The 19636-nt window shown below is 37.2% G+C and overlaps 1 protein-coding gene across 5 annotated transcripts in view; it reads right to left on the minus strand.

The window, feature by feature from the left end:
• Positions 1 to 2998: 2998 nt before the first annotated feature.
• The window catches only part of LOC122539251 (uncharacterized), a 122876-nt gene continuing 106238 nt past the window's right edge, over positions 2999 to 19636 (minus strand). For all 5 annotated transcript variants that reach the window (XM_087980030.1, XM_087980031.1, XM_087980033.1 and 2 more), the window contains 4 exons: positions 15140 to 15274; positions 7899 to 7979; positions 6679 to 6801; positions 2999 to 5359 (listed from right to left, as the gene is read on the minus strand). In XM_087980030.1, coding sequence (XP_087836156.1) covers positions 6679 to 6801; positions 7899 to 7979; positions 15140 to 15274 — 339 coding nt within the window. In that variant the 3' untranslated portion in view covers positions 2999 to 5359. The remainder of the gene's footprint in view (positions 5360 to 6678; positions 6802 to 7898; positions 7980 to 15139; positions 15275 to 19636) is intronic.

A 19636-nucleotide genomic window follows, 5' to 3' on the forward strand; every position in this document is an offset into this window, starting at 1 on the left:
AAATAACAAAACTCCCACTAACAAAATGTTGTCAAAATCCATAGTTAGAACAGATCCTTTAAGTGACACAAAACAAAAAACAGACTATGACGTTAATTCAGAATATTTCCTCAAAGATTTAGAACACCAAATGAACAAGGTCATCAACTATTTAATGCTTAACCCAACATGGTCTGTGCAGCCAGTTTGATGAAATTATGATTGTCATTATGTTTACCCAATCGAGCTGAGCCAGGGATCACTTTAACACAGTTGGAATAACTACAATCATAGTTTATCTGGAAAAAAAATTCTATCCTCCAATGTTAGATTACATCAAACCACCTTAGTTCTTAAAAAAAATTGTTTTGTTTCATAACCATAATAACTAAACCTAAACTATGAATCCTTGGTGATTCAGTCCTTCCTATTTTGAGAATATATAGGTGAGCAAATGTATTTATTCTTATTAAGATTCTATTGGAAATGGCAGTTCTGCTTAACACCAAGTATTTGATGTAACTATTTCAGAGCTGATATGTTCCCAGTCACCAAGTTAGAGTAGAATAGGGTCCCTGTAGTGTGGAAACAGGCCTTTCGGCCCAAAAGGTCCACACTGACTCGCTGAAGAACATCACACACAGACTCAACCCCCCATCCCCGCTCCCGCCCCGTAACCCTTCATTTACCATGCCTAATCCACCGAACCTGCAAATCCCTGGATACTATTGGCAATTGAGCATGGCTAATCCACCTAACCTGCACATCTTTGGACTGTGGGAGAAATCTGGAGCACCCAGAGAAAACCGACGCAGACACGGGGAGAATGTGCAAACTCCACACAGATAGTCATGGGTCCCTGGCACTATGAGGCAGCAGTGCTAATCACTGGGCTGACACAGCGTTATTACATTAGTTAGTACAGTATTTCACATTCTTCACTTTGTGAGAGAGAAAGGTATGGTTCTTAACATGTTGGCATTGTGTAAATTACTCTCCATTATAGTTATTATTATGCTTTGCTGTCTTGAGTCGTGATGTTTGTTTTTTAAAACATGACACTGTAAAGGTACATAGAACATAGAATGTTACAGCGCTCTTCACCCCTCGATGTGCTGACCTGTAAAATTAATCTGATGCCCATCTAATCTACACCGTTCCATTATTATCCATATGTGTGTCCAATGCCCATTTAAATCTCTTAACGTCAGTGAGACTACTACAGTTGCAGCAGGCTGTTCCATGCCTCTACCACTCTGAGTATGAAACTACCCCTGATATCTGTTCTAAATCTATCACCCCTTAATATAAAACTATGACCCCTCATGTCATCCAAGGAAAAAGGCTCTCACTGTCCACTCACGGTCCACTGACCACCCAAAGTAATTGGAAAAATATCAAATATACCCTTCTAATTTTGTAACTGTATGGCAACCATACAAAATAAATTGGAGGATTAAAAGAACACTTAGTTTGCTAAAATTCTATTTGGAATGTGTCATAAGTGTACCACAAGGAATAAGGAGATGAGGACAGCCATTATAAATGCCATACTTCATTCATCTGAAAAGATCCTCATTTCTCCCATCCTGGCAGATAATTGGTTGTTGAATGACTGGAATCTTCATATCTCAACCAGAATAAACATTTTACTCCATTCTGATTATTAAAGCTGGATGAATATTTTTGTACTTATGTAGTAGTGGAAATGAGACAGATTCCCTATGGTTGAAGTGGTTTGGTAGTTAAAATTTGGACGGATGTCAGGGCTGATTCCTAGTGTATCCTGGCCACTTTTATGGTGACCTGGGGAGGTCCCTATCATTAAGCATGCTGTAGTTCACAGAGAACCCATCCTGCCAACAAGAGCTTCCCCTCCCAACAACAATAAACCCCATCCCCCTGCCCTCGTGACTGACCCGCACCCCTGTTGTTGGCTCACTTTGGAGCCTCCTCAATCTTTACTGGTCTGAGCCTACTGTAATACTAACAGTGACCATTACGGCTGGTGGCACTACTGTAATAGCTGTGATTGACTGGCAACTTTGGAGGTCATACCACACTCCTTAAGGGGGTAGATGTCTTGACTGCAGGCATTTAATGGCAATTATTTTAAATTAGTGTGGTCTGGCTGTTAACCCTTCTGCGAGTGGCAACATTGCACTGTCAAACTACTGTTATATTCTACTTCTTTAGAAATAAACTCCTGTACTTAGCACTACTTCAGCCTTACCAACCTTTGGTTCTCTTTTATTCACCTATGTTCTGATTCTCACACTCTTTTACATCATTTCAAGTCTTATCTCCCAAGGAATGGGTTTTCCTATTATTTTGCCTATCATTTTACACTTCATTTAATTCTCATTTATTCAACTGTTATGCCTTTCAGTATTAGCTACAATGACCAATTTTGTATCATTGGCAAATTTTCACATCAGGTCTTTGACTTCCGAGACCAAATAATTTCTGTTAATGGTAGTTCCAGCATGATTCCCTAATGGACGATTCTCCCACTTATCAATTTGATTGTCAATAATAGTTTTCTATTTTATGGCTATCATTCAATCATTCTGCCATGTAATTCATTTTTTTAAACCACATTTGGTGTGAATGTTAGCATCCAATACAGATCTACTAAAGAACAGTTCAGGTACAAGTTAATTTTCTATGTTACACCTATACACCTCAATGCTGATCCCAGGTGATTGTGACATTTATAATGTTCATCACCTTTTCAGTTTTTGAATGTGATGGGCCTCATGGTACCAAATAGTGTTCTATACACATGCAAACAGCAATAACTTGATTAAGATTATCTGAAAACATCGCAGTTGCGTCGAACTGAGGCATTGACTCCTCAGAAAAGGCTAAATTTAGTCACACCTATGTACATATATTTTACTTTTATATTTAAAAACATCTGTGTTAACTTCCATTTCCTTAGGAGCATTGGAGGCACTAGAAAGAAATACAATCTTTATTTCCAATACTAAATCAGAAAAAGAACGAGTTTCCAGAAGAACTTTATATGTTTATTTTAATACAAAATGCATACATTATACAATATACAAATGTATAGAAATCATTTACATGTTACTAGCTTACAAAAATAACCTTACAATTTTATTAACAAGTAAATCAACAGGATTTTAAGTAATCTTTAGTGTTATTTAATAAACAATTTATAAATGTGTGATGTACAACCATTTAAGAAACAGCGGTGACTACAATACATTAATTCAGTAATCTGTACATTAGAAATCTGCCGACATTTTTTTATGCTTCTACCTTAATAAAACACATCTAAACTCTATTCCATTTGTTTTGCAAGGCCCTTGTGCACTAAGGAAAATTCTCAAGACCAAGTCATACTAAGAAACAATAATACAGCCTTGTAAGTGTTTGGCTTGGACAGACAAAATTCAAACATGGCTTGTGCAGAAACCTAGTATTACAATTTTAATTCTTCTCTGCCTCTATAAGGCACTGAAGGATTTATAACACGTTGAAACAAAAAGAAAATCTGTTGTGTTGTGTACAATATATATACACACACATGTACATTCCCATATTTATTTATAAATATGTGTGTGTATATACACATATACATACATATTATATACATATCTTTTTTGCCATACTGGAAATGAAAAAGGTAATGGTGTGAAGATTGTTCCACATCCGCTGGTTTTATCTAAATGGATTAAAGTTTAGATTTGCTGTTTGTCACAAGGCCACAGTACGATCAACAAATCATGCACTGAAGTTTTCTATTAACAAACATTATAAGGGTTTGGAGAAAAGCAATTGCAAAAGGAACACTGCATTTCATCCATTTCCTCATTTGAGCAGAATCACTATGTTGCATGCAAAGAAAATTACTGATTTTGGATTATCCAAATTCTTTGCCAGTCAGTAAAAGCTCAACATTACTGGCAAAATATGTTATTAAATTAAATTGTTTCCATCTATTTCATTACTGATTAAATAGGACAGAGTATAAATTTTGCATTGACATTCATCATGTTTCACTTATGTGGTTTAATGGGAAATATGTTAGTTTTGTAACATTTTGTACAACCAATATATTTCTGTTAATAACGTAATACAGTTTGCAATTACCATCATAGGAACCTAAATAAACTAAGGAATTTGGGATGATATTGAATATCATTAAATTCCAAAGTCTAATAATTTGCACATTTTACTGTGGGTATCAGAGAATTTATAAACTTATTAAGTAGTTCTTTTAGGAATTTTCAGGAAGAGCTGTCATTACTGCAGAGGTTTCCTTTTAACCAAATACCAGAACTGACACTACAGCACCAACCAATAAATTACTCCTTTTTAATGACAAATTATCAATTGTTTTGTAAGGGATTTTCTTGCAAGAACAACTTTAGGAAGAAAACTTTCATTTTTTAAAATACCTCAAAGTTGTTAGTGCAGTATTATTTCTTTTTTAAAAAAATTAAAAGTACTTGTTGTTTGTTCAGGTGCAATAGACAATGAAGAGTGCAAACAAGTTGTCTTCTACTGTACATATAATATACAAATAAAGAACAAACAAAGAGTAAGCACTATTGCCTCCTGAATTGGATCCTGAGACACACTTCAAAAGAAGTGAAATGTTAAACAAATTTGCTTCGTGACAACTGTGCTTAATAAATCCCCTTTTAAAATTAAAGGGCTGTTGACCAAAACATGCACACATGCCACCAGGAGAACTGCACAGTACACTGATTCTGCACTTTCCGCACACATACAGGTTTGTTGCATACAACATACATGTAGGGATAGAAGTTTCATTTATACAACAGAGGTCCTTCTGTTTGTTATTTGTCCAAGGCATTGATCATCAGCACAAATGGGTTGGATGATGTAATATGCAAAAAGATAAGCCAAATTTTTATACATGTTTTGTTTTAGAATGCGTAAATAAGGAAAATTTATGTTGAGCTTTGAGTGTTGCTTTTCATGTGTTTGCAGCAGGACAGTAGCATTGTAGTACATTTCTGTGAAGAACATTGATGTGGATTTGTCACCGAAGTCATGTGACTAAGTCAGCACTTTCTTTTGTACTTAAAAAGATGAAAAGTGCACAAGGATATAAAAGGCCAAGTGTAAAGATACACAACTTTGGCCAGGAGCACAAACAAGAAATAAGGGGGTGGTAGCATAAAAATTAAATAGATTTACATGGTAATAAACTAAAGGCAATGATACAAAGCTATGGTTTTGTTGGGATTTAGCACCGAATGTAAGTGAAGAAGAGTTCATTCAGCAGAGACTGCAGATTTACCAGATAATTCAATTTGACAAATATAGCAGTGCACATTTAGATCTTCAGATAATAATGGCAATCTTTTAAGCTTCATACCTGTAAAGATTTTCAGAACAAAAAGTAAACGTGATGTAATAACAACGGTATAACACGTAATAACTTCACATCCAACCATGAATTTCCGCATATATCGAGCTCAACACCTTTTATGGGCTTCATAACACAAACTGAATTAACTTGTCTTTCAGAGCAACTAAATTCTAAATCTATGTAAAGTATGGGGCTAGTTTCATAAATGTTTGATTGGTTAGGTTACATGATGAGATAAAGCTTAAAAAATCATGAAGTTGTTTTTGCAAATACAAAACTATTTGTTGAGTTAATTTAAACATTACAATACATCTACAGGGATTCAGTGGGTGTAAATTTTAATTTGACTGTGAAACACTTCAGGTCATTTTATTCAGAATTACAGAATATGCCATCAGTGAGACATTAAATGCATCAGAATATGTTCCAACGGTTCCATTACAACACTGTGCATTATAAGAATGATGAAATCATGCAGTTATAGTTGTAAGCCATCTATCTTTTGTCCTTGTAACAATTACTTGGGTAGTCCAAATGAAGTACATTTCATTATGGCCTAGATTTTGTTGTATCAGGATACCGAATGACACTGTGCATGTTCAAGTTTTTAAATGCATTTTTGCCTGTTAATTTGTCAAAAGTGTGTGGACTAATAACATTGCAGTGAGGGCAACAGGGTACATGGGATTGAGTGAAGCAACTGTGCATGTCCTTAAACAATCTTCTGAATAACTGTGTGGTACAGGACAGCATGACTGCAGAATGGCATTGTCACTAGACTAGCAATGAGTGGGGCCAGGCTAGTTCCCCGCAAAATGGACTCAAATTCTGCCATGGAAGTTGGTAGAATTTGTTAAACTTATAAAAACTGGAATTGAGAACTATTTTTAGTAATGATGGATATGAAATCATCATTGATTGTCCGAAACAAAAATAAAAATCTGGTTCACTCTAATCCTTTGATGGAAATCTGTCATCCTTACCTAGTCTGGTTTACATGTGACTCCGGACCCACAGCAATGAGCCATTTTAGACAAGCCATTCAATTCGAGGGCCACGTATGATGGTAGCCAATACCAGCTGTGGCAGTGATGCCCACACCCCACAAAGCATTCAAAAACAAATTATCAGTGCAGAGAAGGAAGTGTAAATTAAAATAGGTGAATTCCTGTCAAATGAGGTACAGAAAGAAAAGTAGCAAAGGGAAATAAAGATTGTATTGACAGGAAAAGAAAAGAGCAGTTTTTTTTTTAAAGTGCAACATCTGACATTTTAACACTCTTCAACAAAATGGCAAATGAGAAGTGTAACGTTGTCAAACTTACTCATGTTCTTCTGAATAACCATTGCCGGTCATTCAGCTTTTGTTTGTGGATGTCTTCTAAGGAGCTAGGAATCTCAGGTATCCCATGATGCCCTGGAGGTGAACTTACTGACCTTGACTGAGACTGAAATAACATCGTTATCAATTAAAATCCGATGGATAGGATTGAAACCTGCGCTAAAAGCTGACTAACTAACACACCACTGATTTTAATGCATATCCAAACAGATTGTCCAATCTGTGGGTGGGTGATCCAGCAGATTATTGCCGAGACAAGATCATGAGTTCGTCCCACTTTATGAGACCCAGGAGGAGGCCATTCGACCCACTGAGTCTGTTCCACCATTCAATCATGGCTGATAAATTTCTCAACCCCAATCTCCCACTTCGTACCCATAACTTTTGATCCCCTTGATACTCAAGAACCTATCTCAGCCTTAAATATACTCAATGACCTAGCCTCCAGAGCCTTCTATGGCAATGAATTCTATAGATTCACCACTCTCTGGCTGAAGAAGTTTCTCTTCAACTCCATTCTAAAGGATCTTCGCTCTACTCTAAGGCTGTGCCCTTGGGTCCGAGACTCTCCTGCTTATGCAAATATCTTCCCAATATCCACACTGTCCAGGTCATTCAGTATTCTACAAGTTTCAATTAGAATCCCCCTCATCCTTCTAAACTTCACCAAGTATAGACCCAGAGTCCTCAAACGTTCTTCAGACGTTGAGCCTTTCATTCCTGGATCATTCTCATTAATCTCCTCTGGACCCCCTCCATAGCCAATACATTCTTCCCAAAATTGGGGCCCAAAATTGCTCACAATACTCTAAATATGGTCTGACAAAGGCCTTATAAAGCCTCAGAAGTACATCCTTGCTTTTATATTCTAATCCTTTCAAAATAAATGCCAACATTGTATTTACCTTCCTAACTACCAACTCAACCTGCAAGTTTACCTTTGAGAATCCTGGACAAGGACTCCCAAGTCCCTTTGCACTTCAGATTTCTGAATTTTCTCTCCATTTAGAAAATAGTCCATGCCTCTATTCTTCTTACCAAAGTGCATGACCTTACATTTTCTCACACTGTATCCCATCTTAAAAAAATTCTAATAATACCAAGAACACAAAATAATAGAATTACAGAAAATTAAGCAGTCAGCTTTTTTTTGTACTCAATAAATTATATGACCACATATATAGAGAATGTAACATTACTTACTGCTTTGTGTTTCAACGTTTTTGGCATTTCAATGCTGGCACCAAGAAAGCTTGTTGGTACTAGACCTCGCCTTCCATTAACCTGTGAAAACAGTACCTTCAACATTCAGGAAACAGTTTACAACTGATAATAAATCATGTGCCCTCTCTCCCACACAAAGAAATTTACAAGTTGACAACTTACAGAAATTTAGATTCTCAGAAAAATATATTAGGGCTTTGAATGAACCCCTGGGATAAGAAGCAGCAATTTACTCGACAAAAAACATACTCTGAGTGGGTAAATTGAAATCAAACTCCAAAATACAGAAAATTCAAGCATCCAGGCATACAGTTTCCTAAGCTGCCCAGAAATATCAACTCACTTCTCCAAAGCAAATAATGTCCACTTTCTCACTTCCAAATGGACAGTCTTCCGCTAGCTTTTATTTTATGGAAAATTTGAAGTTAGGAGGAAATTAGGAATCCAATTAAGAATAACAGATAATAATAAACCCAAGAATGAAGTCATGCTAGCAGAGAAAGCTGCAGGTCAAACTAGCATGAATGAATTGTAATAACTTAGTCTATCATGTTTTCAGCCAGATGTTTAGACTGCAGGGCTTTGTGTCAGCAGCATGCATGCCAGTTGTCGAAATATATTCAAAGACGAAAGTGAGTACTGCAGATGCTGGAGGTTAGAGCCAAGAGTGTGGTGCTGGAAAAGCACAGCCAGTCAGGCAGCATCTGAGGAGCAGGAGAATCGACGTATCCAAAGCCTAGTGTATAGCAGTTCAGGATGACTCAATCACTGAAGCTCCAAACCCCTGGCACAGGGTAGGACTCAGTGAACAAATTTTAATTCACCCTATTATCAAACAATTTCACGGCAATTTCAAAAATGTTTTGCAAACGGTTTGCATTTTTGGTTATTTACTTTGCAAGTAATGCTTCTTACTTGTAAGTGGTTAGCAAGGTGATAAAAGCAGGAATTAAAATTACTAAAGCATTGGTTCAGATTTTATTAATGGATTGCATGTTTTGTTCCATCTCATAACTAAATTTCTCTGAATTTCCCAGTGTGTGAACAATGTAGGCAGTGACAAGAAAGTTTGGAAAATACAGAGTGAATGAAACAAATGCGGTGATTTTTTTTCCAACTCTAAGTGATATGGGCAATGATGAGTCAGTTAGAAAACTAGAGCAAAATTAGAAACATTGGATTCCTGATGGCAAGAAAAAAATTACAGGCACAATGTTCCACCAGGATTTCACTAATAATATAAGAATCTCAATAGTGAACAACAAGGGACTGTTTTGCTCACATTAACATCTTGTTATTAGCTATTCTCACCTTTTTAACATCCAGCTTCCTATTCCCCTATTTGGTGGAGATAAAAGTAGACAGTGAAAATTCTTGACATGAAAGTCAGAGTGGATATTTGGCAGCTTCAGCTCAATGCTTGCTCCATCAAGCCTCTGCTTTAGCCAGCAGTCCCCAAAAGCTCCAGGCAAGCATCATTGGTAATGACCTTCCTACTCCCCAACCCCAACTCCAATCCATAGAGACAGGTCTCGGATAAGCACTAGGCTCAACACATCATCACCCCCAACTCCCACAGAATATCCCACTTCAATATTGCACTTTGCAGCACACCAAAATCTCACATTACAATGTTGCTGCCAGGCCACTTTGCACACAAGGACAAGCACGCATCTCATGGATTGGACTAGGATGCAGTTCAGGACTCCTTGCTTTCTCTCTTGGCTGTCATGATTCGGAGATGCCGGTGTTGGACTGGGGTGTACAAAGTTAAAAATCACACAACACCAGGTTATAGTCCAACAGGTTTAATTGGAAGCACACTAGCTTTCGGAGTGACGCTCCTTCATCAGGTGACTCTTGGCTGTCAGTCACTTTGCACCTTCTTGAATGCTCACAGCATCTCTGCCTTGCTTTTTTTGCACTTTGTTGCCACCATTCTGAACTTAAAATACTCACAGTACTTCTGCCTTGCTTTGCTTTGTGGTGCACATATATAACCAGGCTGCTTGTCATTTTTGCCAGCAATGATCAGTCAGTTGGACATGTTATTTTATGGTCACATGTTACATCAATATCACTCCTGCAGCGTGTGCCAGTAGCTTACATGGCAAAGATATGAAAAGTGCTTCAACTGAATGGCCATATCTCAGTGTCTAATGGGAGTAATCTTCAGTCAAGTCAAGAGGGACTCATATCAGTCAGGGAGCTCCACTACAGTCATAGAGTCATACAGTCCAAGATGGAATAGGAACTCAGTCCAGGGACTTAGTCAGGGTTAGTCAGCTGCGTGGAGCGGTCAGAGTCAGGATTGTGTATCATTACAATCCTGGCAGTTGGGCCACATTCAATTCTGCATGTTCAATGCAACCAGAAGTTATGGGAAAGTGTTACACAATGGCCCATACATTGTAGGGGAGCTTAATACACAAGTTTTTATTAATATGTAATTCATCCAACAATTTGTGGCAAGGAAGAAACACATTATGAGTTGTCATTTGCCACAAATTGCTGGATTTTTTGTGTCTCATCGCAATGTCAACTTGTCATTAATTTTGACATGTTCTTATCTAGCTGCAATATTTCAGTCCCAGAGTCAATCTGCAATTGGAACCACTACCAGGAGATGGTCACAAAAATACAGATTAAAAATTACTGACATTCAATAGGAAGCTATGGGTTCATACTAAACCCAGTCTACTCATTTTGAAATTTAATTCAGGCAAAAGTAATTTATCATAAAGCCAAACATGTTCACTGCAGCAAATGGGGATAGCCTTCACAGAAATCCTGGTCGCTTAAGTTATTTTGTTTTATGTGCAGGTTAGGAGATGACTTTTAAGAGTTAGACCTAAAAGGATCTGCATTCATATTAAAGTAGTTCTAACCAATAATTGTATAATTTATCTGACTGGGTGGTAAGTTTAGTTCACAGAACATTTCTATTTATTTCTATTAACAAAGATTGACTGATGGAGCTGTGCAGTTTGTGATTCAGTTCTAATGTTACAAAGCAATTAAAATGAAAATGAAAAAAAGCTGACATTTTACAGACAACACATTATATGGTAATGTTAACAATCAGTATCTTCAGGGCAAAGGGAGGGGAGTTTTAACAGTTTCTTAACATAATGGACCATAGTAGAATTTACAGCCCTAAGCCTTGCATACAACACAAGGCCATCTTTGTATGTTCAGGAATTTTAAAATGTTTAATGCCATCTTTAATTGGACTATCAGCCAAATTCCCAGAAGGAAAGTAGTCTGTGTCAAACCTACTGCTTAATGATCTTTCCAAAGAAAAGACTGAATTTGTAAAGAGGCTTTTCAATATGGTGACACATTGCACAAAAGAACTGGAAAGTCTCCAGGAACACCAGGAAAATTGAATGAACCATAACTTTGAAAAAAACTATAGGACTGGGGGTAATTTAATACTTAACACCAAGAAAAGTTGAACTGACAACATCATTGTCGGCATAGAGTTAAATCTTTCATTAAGTTTATCCACTAGCCAAATAAATTACATACTTAAACAAAAATGGTGAATTATGGTAACTGCAACATGTATTTTCAGTGGAACACTTAGAAAGTATTAGAAATCTGGATTGCTTTGCTGAAGTAAGGGTGCATTTGACTAACTGCACTTATCTTTTACCAGATCCTGTTGGCCTATTATGAGTACACTGTATATTTCATCCATGACGTCTGGCATTGTTTTTTAAAGGGCAACAGGAAATAGATTTTTGTACTAACAGAAAAGGTTGAAAGATAGATATTGCATTCTGCTACCCATAATTTAATGATGCAAAGTGGGAAATGCACTTCATAATTTAAGATGCTGCAATTAGACTGTAAAAAACTGTTTCAGTATATTATTTATTATTGTATGTGTGATGGTTTAAATAGTTGAAAATACACTGGTAATTTATACCTGAAAAAGGAATGGAGTTACTTCTGAGCATTGATAAGATATTGCAAAGGTAATGTGGGAGTTTGGATTATTGAATTAACTGTAATTTGATGGTGGATTAGATTTTAAAGCTACAGTGACAAGGAATCTTCCCCAGAATATATGTATAAGCATTATGAAAATATTTGTGAAAAGTTCTCCAGTTCACTACTAATATTGATTTTGTAAATATGTTCCAAGAAAATAAATTATAACTTCAATACAAAGACTAAATAAGGAATATTTAAACCATGATGTTGCAGATTGATCATTGCTAGACAGATGAGGAAAATTTATCTACAACTATTTATTTTTTCTCCAGTTATAATAAGGAATATGACAAGATTCTTGAAAAGTGGACATTAAAGATATTTGATACCATTTCTTATGTGTGCCTTTTTAGTACACTTTTATCAACTAGTCATGATTTCCATAGCAACACTGTTATCATGGCAGGTTTCCAAAGTGTTGCTATGGAAATTCTGGTTACTTAACAGAAACCATGTTAACAACATATATTTGATCAATCTGTGTGAACACTCAGCATCTTTCTGCTGCACACGGCTCATAATTAGCATTAGGTCATTAATTTGTGTCTATTAGGACACTTGTTTAGTAGGTAACAGAAAATTTCAGAAAAATTAATAGACTATTCCAGAAATGTTATTTGTACGGATGTTATAAATGAACTTTAGACAGTGGTGGTGTGGGGGTAGGAGGGGCAGGGAGAATCAGACTCAGAAACCCTAATGTTAAAATAATATTTTTGAATTCTTTCACAGCAGGTGAGCATTTCTGCAAGGCCAGCAGAACAAGGTAGTGGTGAACAGCAGCAATTCACATTCTTGAAAACACAATTTTTCTCAGTGGTAGTGAATTCCACAGGCTCAGCACACTCTGGGTAAAGAAATTTCCCATCTCAGTCCTAAAGTATTTAAACCTTATCTTTAAACTATGATCGTGAGTTCTGGACTTCCCCACCATCAGTACATCCTTCCTGCATCTAACATGTTAGGAACCTATTAAATTCTAATAGGACTATGAGATCCAACCCCTCTTCTAAACTCCAGTAATACATTCTTAACCAATTTGATCTTTCATCACATGTCAATCCTGCCATCCCAGGAATCAAACTGGTTAATTTTTGCTACACTGCCTCTATAGTAAGAACATCCTTCTTCAGATAAAGAGACCAAAACTGCACACAATATTCGAGATATGGCCTCACCAATCTCCAATAGAATTGCAGCAAGCCATGCCTGTTCCTGTATTTGAATCTTCTTACTATGGAGGCCAAAATACAGTTTGCCTTCTTTACTGCCTGCTGTACCTGCATGCTTACTTTCGGCAACTAGGTAATGAGTACTTCCAGGTCTCATTGAACATTCACCTCTCACAACCAAATAATAATCTGCCGTCCTATTTTTGCTACCAAACTGGATAACCTCACACTTATCCCATTATACTGCATCTGCAAGGCATTTGCCCACTCACTCAACCTGTCCAAATCACACTGCAATATCTCTGCATCTTCCTCAAGGTTCACCCCTTCACCCAGCTTTGTGTCATCTGCAAATTTTGACGTGTTACCTTTAGTTTCCCCCACATAAATTATTCACGTATATTATGAATAACTGAGATTCTAGTACCAATCTTTGTGGTAGCCCACTCGTCACTGCCTGCCCTTCAGAAAAAGACCCATTTATTCATACTCTGTTTCCTATCTGCTGACCAATTTTCTATCCAAATCAATACACTACCCCAATCCAATGCATTTTAATGTTACACAGTATTCTCTTTGTCAAAAGCCTTCTTCCACATGGTCGGTGCTAGTTCCATCATTGCTCATGAGATATATAAACAATGTGGTTGAGAGTGTGGGAGGTGGTGGAATAAGTAAGCTTGCAGATGACATGAAGATTGATCAGGTGAGTAAAAAGGTCTTAGGTTACAGGAGCATATAAACAGATTGGCCAGATGGAAAGATCATTGGCAGATGGAATTTAATCCTGATAAATCTGAGTGATATACTTTGGAAAATGTAACAAGTCAAGGGAGTACTCAATGAATGGCAGTTGTATGCCAATTTGATGTAATTACGATTGTCAATATGTTAGCCCAGTTCAGCAGAATGGGCTATCATTTAAATACAATTGAAATAACTGCAATCATATTTTAACTGGTATATCCTTCAACACTAGTCAACATCTAACCTACTCTTAGTTCTTAGAAAAATATTTTGTCTTTTTTATTTTATCACCATAATAGCTAATCCCAAACAATGACTAATTTTACACCATTTTGTCTTGGAACTATTTAGCTGTTACTCCAGTGCTGCCAAAAAAAAAATTCTGGCATTTCCTTCCTTACAGTGCCTACACCAAGGTGCACTACAGACTTAAGGTGGTGGTGTTCAATGTCAATTTGGGATGGGCAATAAATGTTCATATCCTGTGAAATAATGGATAAAAGACAATATATACGTTCTGTACTCATTGCGATTAACATCAGCTAGTTTTATTAGGGATTAGTCCATTGGCGTGATAAATCTTTGTTATTTTCACTCTTTAAGTTTATCTTGTTAAGGCAACTGCAGAGCATAGGGTAGAGTACTTTTTAAACAAAGCAATGCAACACTTGCCAAAAACTTTCTCCTGGAAAGTGAGTGAAACCAGGTCCAATTATGGCTTCACAATTGTTTATTTTACTGCCTATGGATGAGACTAAATCATGTTTTAAGTATCATAATGGCATCCATCGCTATAATGATGTCAGTCAATCAAAATGACACTTAACATTTGGTCATGAACCAAAGCCAGTTTCTGTTCCAAGGAATTTATATACCAGAAAACTTGACAGGCTTAAAACCAGGTAATGAAGACATCACAGAATATCAACAGATGAAAGTTAACGGTGTGGAAAGATAAATGGTGATGATCGCAGGGAGGATTTTATCACTATTATCAATTATGAATCAAGAAATTTAAATGCAGTATAATGTGACAATAAATTAACTCATGCTTGGGTGTTGTTCTTTCATAATAATCTGTTACTGGAGACAGAATTGAGGTGCCCCCATAGTATGAAAGCTTTTTATTCCAGATTACATTTTTGTTAAATGAATTCAGATTCTACTAGCAGTTGTGCTGGGATTTGAACACATATCCCCAAAGTATTACTCTGTGTCTCTGAATTATTATTCCAGTGACATTACTTTTATGTCATCAGCTCCTCTGAATGCAAGAACAAAGCAAAATAAGCTGCTTACCTCTGCTTCACAGAAGCCATCTTTTCTTTGTTTTCCATACAAACAAATTATATCTCCCTCTTTAAAAGCCAGTTCATGGCTGGGATGAATATTGGGACTGTCTTGTAATGGATTATAATCAAAAACAGCAAGGAACTGGAAAAGAATAAATAAGATGCCGACAAGTTACAATTAAGACTAAATAATGCGCTTAGTATATTCAACATTTAGAACTATACTTATCATTACTAATGGATGTGGACACTTTAGGCTTGACTCATACTAACCATTCATTGGTACAAGATTTGTTACGAGCATAAGATGCTGACTGAGAAGGTTAACATGGTTTTGAAGAGTCCAGCCCTGAAGAAATATAGGATATTTAAAAACACTCATTGCTGGGACTTTACAAATAAGGGATTTTTCTGTTTGCTGAGATTTTTATTTCTTGTGTTGAGATCCTGAAAACCTTTATGGGCACTCAGTTTTCCTGGAACAACAGTGAGAATTTTAACAGCTGAATAATTAACAACACTGAAACATCAATTCAGGAATCAAATTGTTTCTGAGAACTGTTCTTTTTAAAATAGGGACAATTTGCTTTCATTAAAAATTTATAAGACAGCTGTGTGACTGAAGTTTTGAATATCCATCATTTAATTTGACTGAAATAGTACCCAATGGAAAGTATACTTAACATAATTAACAGTGCAATGATGGGGCCAGTATGACTAGTCATTTTTAAATATTTATTCATTGAATAGGGGAGTCATTGGCTGGGCCAGCATTTATTGCCTATTGCTAATCATCCAGAGGGCAGTTAAGAGTCAACTATATTGCTGTGGTCTGGAGTCACATGTAGGCCAGACCAGGTAAGGGTAGAAAGTTTCCTTCCTTTAACGAACCAGATGGGATTTTAATGACAATCAATGGTGAATCTCTACAGTGTGGAAGCAGATCAATCAGCCCGTTAGGTCCACACAAACAGCATCCCACCCAGACATGCCTACCCCCACCACTCCCAATATCCCACCCTATATGTGTCACCTTGCATTTCCCATGGCTAATCCACCTAGCCTGCACATCCCTGAACACAATGGGCAATTTAGCATGGCCAATCCACCTAACCTGAACATCTGTGGGGGAAATCCAGAGCACCTGGAAGAAACCCACACAAACATGGGGAGAACATGCAAACTCCATGCAGACAGTCACCCGAGGAATCAAGCCCAGGTTCCTGCTGCTGTGAGGCAGCAGTGCTAACCACTGTGCCACCCATGACTGCCATTAGACCAGACATTTATCCCAGATTCAAATTTCAACATTTGCCATGGTGGGATTCAAAACTTATAGTTCTGGGTTACTAGTCCAGACATCACACCTAAGCTATCACCATCCCCACATGATCTGAGTCATATACTTTTACATAGAGTTGTAAAGGGATTCAAGTACAGAAATAGGCCAATTGGTCTGTACCAGTGTTTATGCTCCACCTGAGCCTTTTCCTATCCCTCTCCAGCAAGCCTGATCAAACTTTATTTTTCATTCTCCATCACTTGCATATCTAACCTGCTTTTATGTCCATCTATCCTATTCATATTAACTACTTCCAGTGGTGGCGAATTCCACATTCTAATCACCAGTTTCCTCCTGAGTGACCTGTTGGAATTGTTGGTGACTCTTTGGGCCAGATTTTCAGGGGATTGGCAATCACGCACAGCTTGCCCCTTCGCTTCTTTTTGTTTACAAAATGACGCATTTCAGACTTTGACTAGCTACTTAACAGCAGCACAACAATCCGAACCCTCCAATCTGAATGGCGACTTTGAGGGTTCCAAGCAGCTAGGGAATTGCTTGTGGAATCTTCAGTTTTCTAGACAAATCCTTCAGATTCTGCTAGGATTGAAAATCATAAGGTTCCCAATTCTCAACTCTCACAACTCCCAACTCTCTACCGAAGTAAATACCTGACCATCAGCAAATCCGGCCAGTTATATTTACAACCTCTGGTTTAAGACTGCCCCACAAAAGAAAACATTTTAAGGAAGTCTTTCGAACATAGAAAAGATTTATTAAGAAATCATTCACACTAAATTTTTCTTTTGAAATTCCATGATATAAAGTACAGTTCATTGCCATCATGACTGCTGAGTGAATAGCACAAAATCACAATTCAAATTTGTTACCATTTCAAAACAAGATAAGAAGTCTTATCTTAAAACAATGAAAGCAAACTTCATACTTTTAATGGTTAAAGTGTAAAATTATTCAATCAAATAGCATTAAGTTATAATTTTAAAAATATTATCTCAAAATCATTAGGAATTGCAATGTTAGAATTGGCAGCTACATTATTCATCTTCAGTATGCATTATTGTATTTAAACCCATATTCAGTCATTCTAGTGCAGAAGAGGAAGAATGCTTTTCACTTCATTCATATTTATGGCCTGTTCATTGAGCAGTCATCGACACATAGAGGTGAGTATTAATGCTCCAAAATGGGTGAGTTGGGATTGACTCAGAGGTTAACATTTTAAAGACCTAAACTATGACTCCAAGCTGTCCACTTCCAGGCTCAATGATAGAGGGAAGGATAGATAGCCACCCTGTATCTGGGGTCCTCAACAGGACTTCTCTGGCCTTAGGCTTACTCCAGAGCCTTTCCCACCTGACTGGAAGCCAACCCTATTCTTTCAGATTGATCTCCTGATGAGGAACTTGTCAAGGTCAAAAAACAGGCATTTGTTAAGATCGCACGTTTATGCAAGCTCTTCGAAGACTTTCTGGTTCGTCCCAGTATCCAGTCCTTTTGCCACAGCCCTGTTAAATTTCCCCCTTCACCCAATTTTAATGTGGAAATTATTAAATCTGTTTCCATTCTTTTCCTGACAATTTTTCCAAATCATAAGGATTTTCTATACAAAATTTTAAAAATTCATGTTGCTCCTGGTTCCATAGTTAGTATTGTCCGCTTTAAATCAGAGCTTGCTGGATAACCAACTTCCTGCTCATGGCAATAACTTCTCTAACAGAACCCTCCAGGATTCTGAAGGACTCTATTAAATTCCACCATCAGCTTGGATTATTCAGTGGTTGCCTGTGTTAGAATATTGGTGCTGGTGAGGAGAACCTAGCCTTCATGAAACTCCTGTTTCTCAGTCTTCAAAGTGATCCACGCAATTTTCAAGATTTCAGGACAAAAAAATGACAAAAAAGTTGTTCTATTTCTCTAAAAATGGCATTTCACAAATTTTAGCCAGGATTTAAATTCTTCCTGTGAGAACTGTGAATGGACGGAGTCAACATTTTAAAATTTCTACCTCCGATTCCAACCTGCTACACTGCATTGTATAATCTCTATAACAGACTCAGGCCCTTACTGAGGTCCCTGGAGCATGTGATGCCTGCAGGGCTTTTGGAGAGCAAGGAGATGTTGGTGTTCTACAAGTCCTAGCTTAACTGCATCATTATTTTTACCATGATATTGTGTTTATTTGTAGTTGGAGAGTCCTGTGCTGTTCTGTCACTGGCATCAGGCCAATGTCAGAGGAGCCATAGGCTATGAAGACAGCATGGTAAGTCTTCACAAATTGCTTCCGTTACAACTCTTTGTGGGTCAGGAGATATAGGACTGCTTATCCAAAGACTGCCAAAGGAAGCCCTTGAGGTATTACCGTGCTAATCTCCCCGCCAATTTCACCGAAACTCTCAGCCCTGGCTATTCACCCCTTCTCCTGATCTTGCCCATTGCCCCCACCATCTCACTGTCACCTCAAGACCACTTCTCCCATTGTCTTTCAGGGCTAGCTATCCCTGCTCCCCAACCTCTGGCTTCCCACTACAATATTCCCAATCCCAGCTGCTGGCCAGGGTTTCTGGTGGGACTTCAGGAATATTGATGCACACAAGGTCCTGTTGATAAAACCAGCAGGGGCTCCACTCGGTCCACTTGCTCTCTGTTTACCACACACTTTAGAGCTCTCTTGCTCCTTTTAACTTTTCCAACAAAGTATACATATTTACATATACACTGAAAACTGTCTAACTTCAAAGTTGGAATTAAATCACACAGTAATAAGATGGCAAAAATAAACCTTTTAAGAGAAACATTAAATTCACTTTTCTTTTGTTCTCTGTTACAAATCACAAAGAGTTTACCCCTGCATTTCTTTCACTGAGCTGTACTGCACTGTGATCTGAAACCATTTTGTTGTAATTATCTGTAGTGAGGATCAATACATGTTAAATTTGTGTTCTTCCTGCCTTACGCTTTCTGAAGGAAATTACTTGAGGGTCACAGTGATCCAGAAAATTCTATCCATTTGACATTTTGATTACAACTAAAAGGCTAAAATAATCTGGAAAAGATTCAACTTCTCTGTTAGTTTAATTAATGAAATTCAAATCATTAACTTTAGGGAGTCAAAATAACATTTTTAAAATACGATTTGATATTTTGAAGCAAGAATTGGATTGATTAAATTTAACTTTTCCAGAAAACAACATGGTAGCAATT

This window comes from Chiloscyllium plagiosum, unplaced genomic scaffold, assembly GCF_037043375.1.
Source record: "Chiloscyllium plagiosum isolate Xiang-an unplaced genomic scaffold, Cpla_swu_hap1 HiC_scaffold_36, whole genome shotgun sequence".
Lineage (NCBI taxonomy): Eukaryota > Metazoa > Chordata > Chondrichthyes > Orectolobiformes > Hemiscylliidae > Chiloscyllium > Chiloscyllium plagiosum.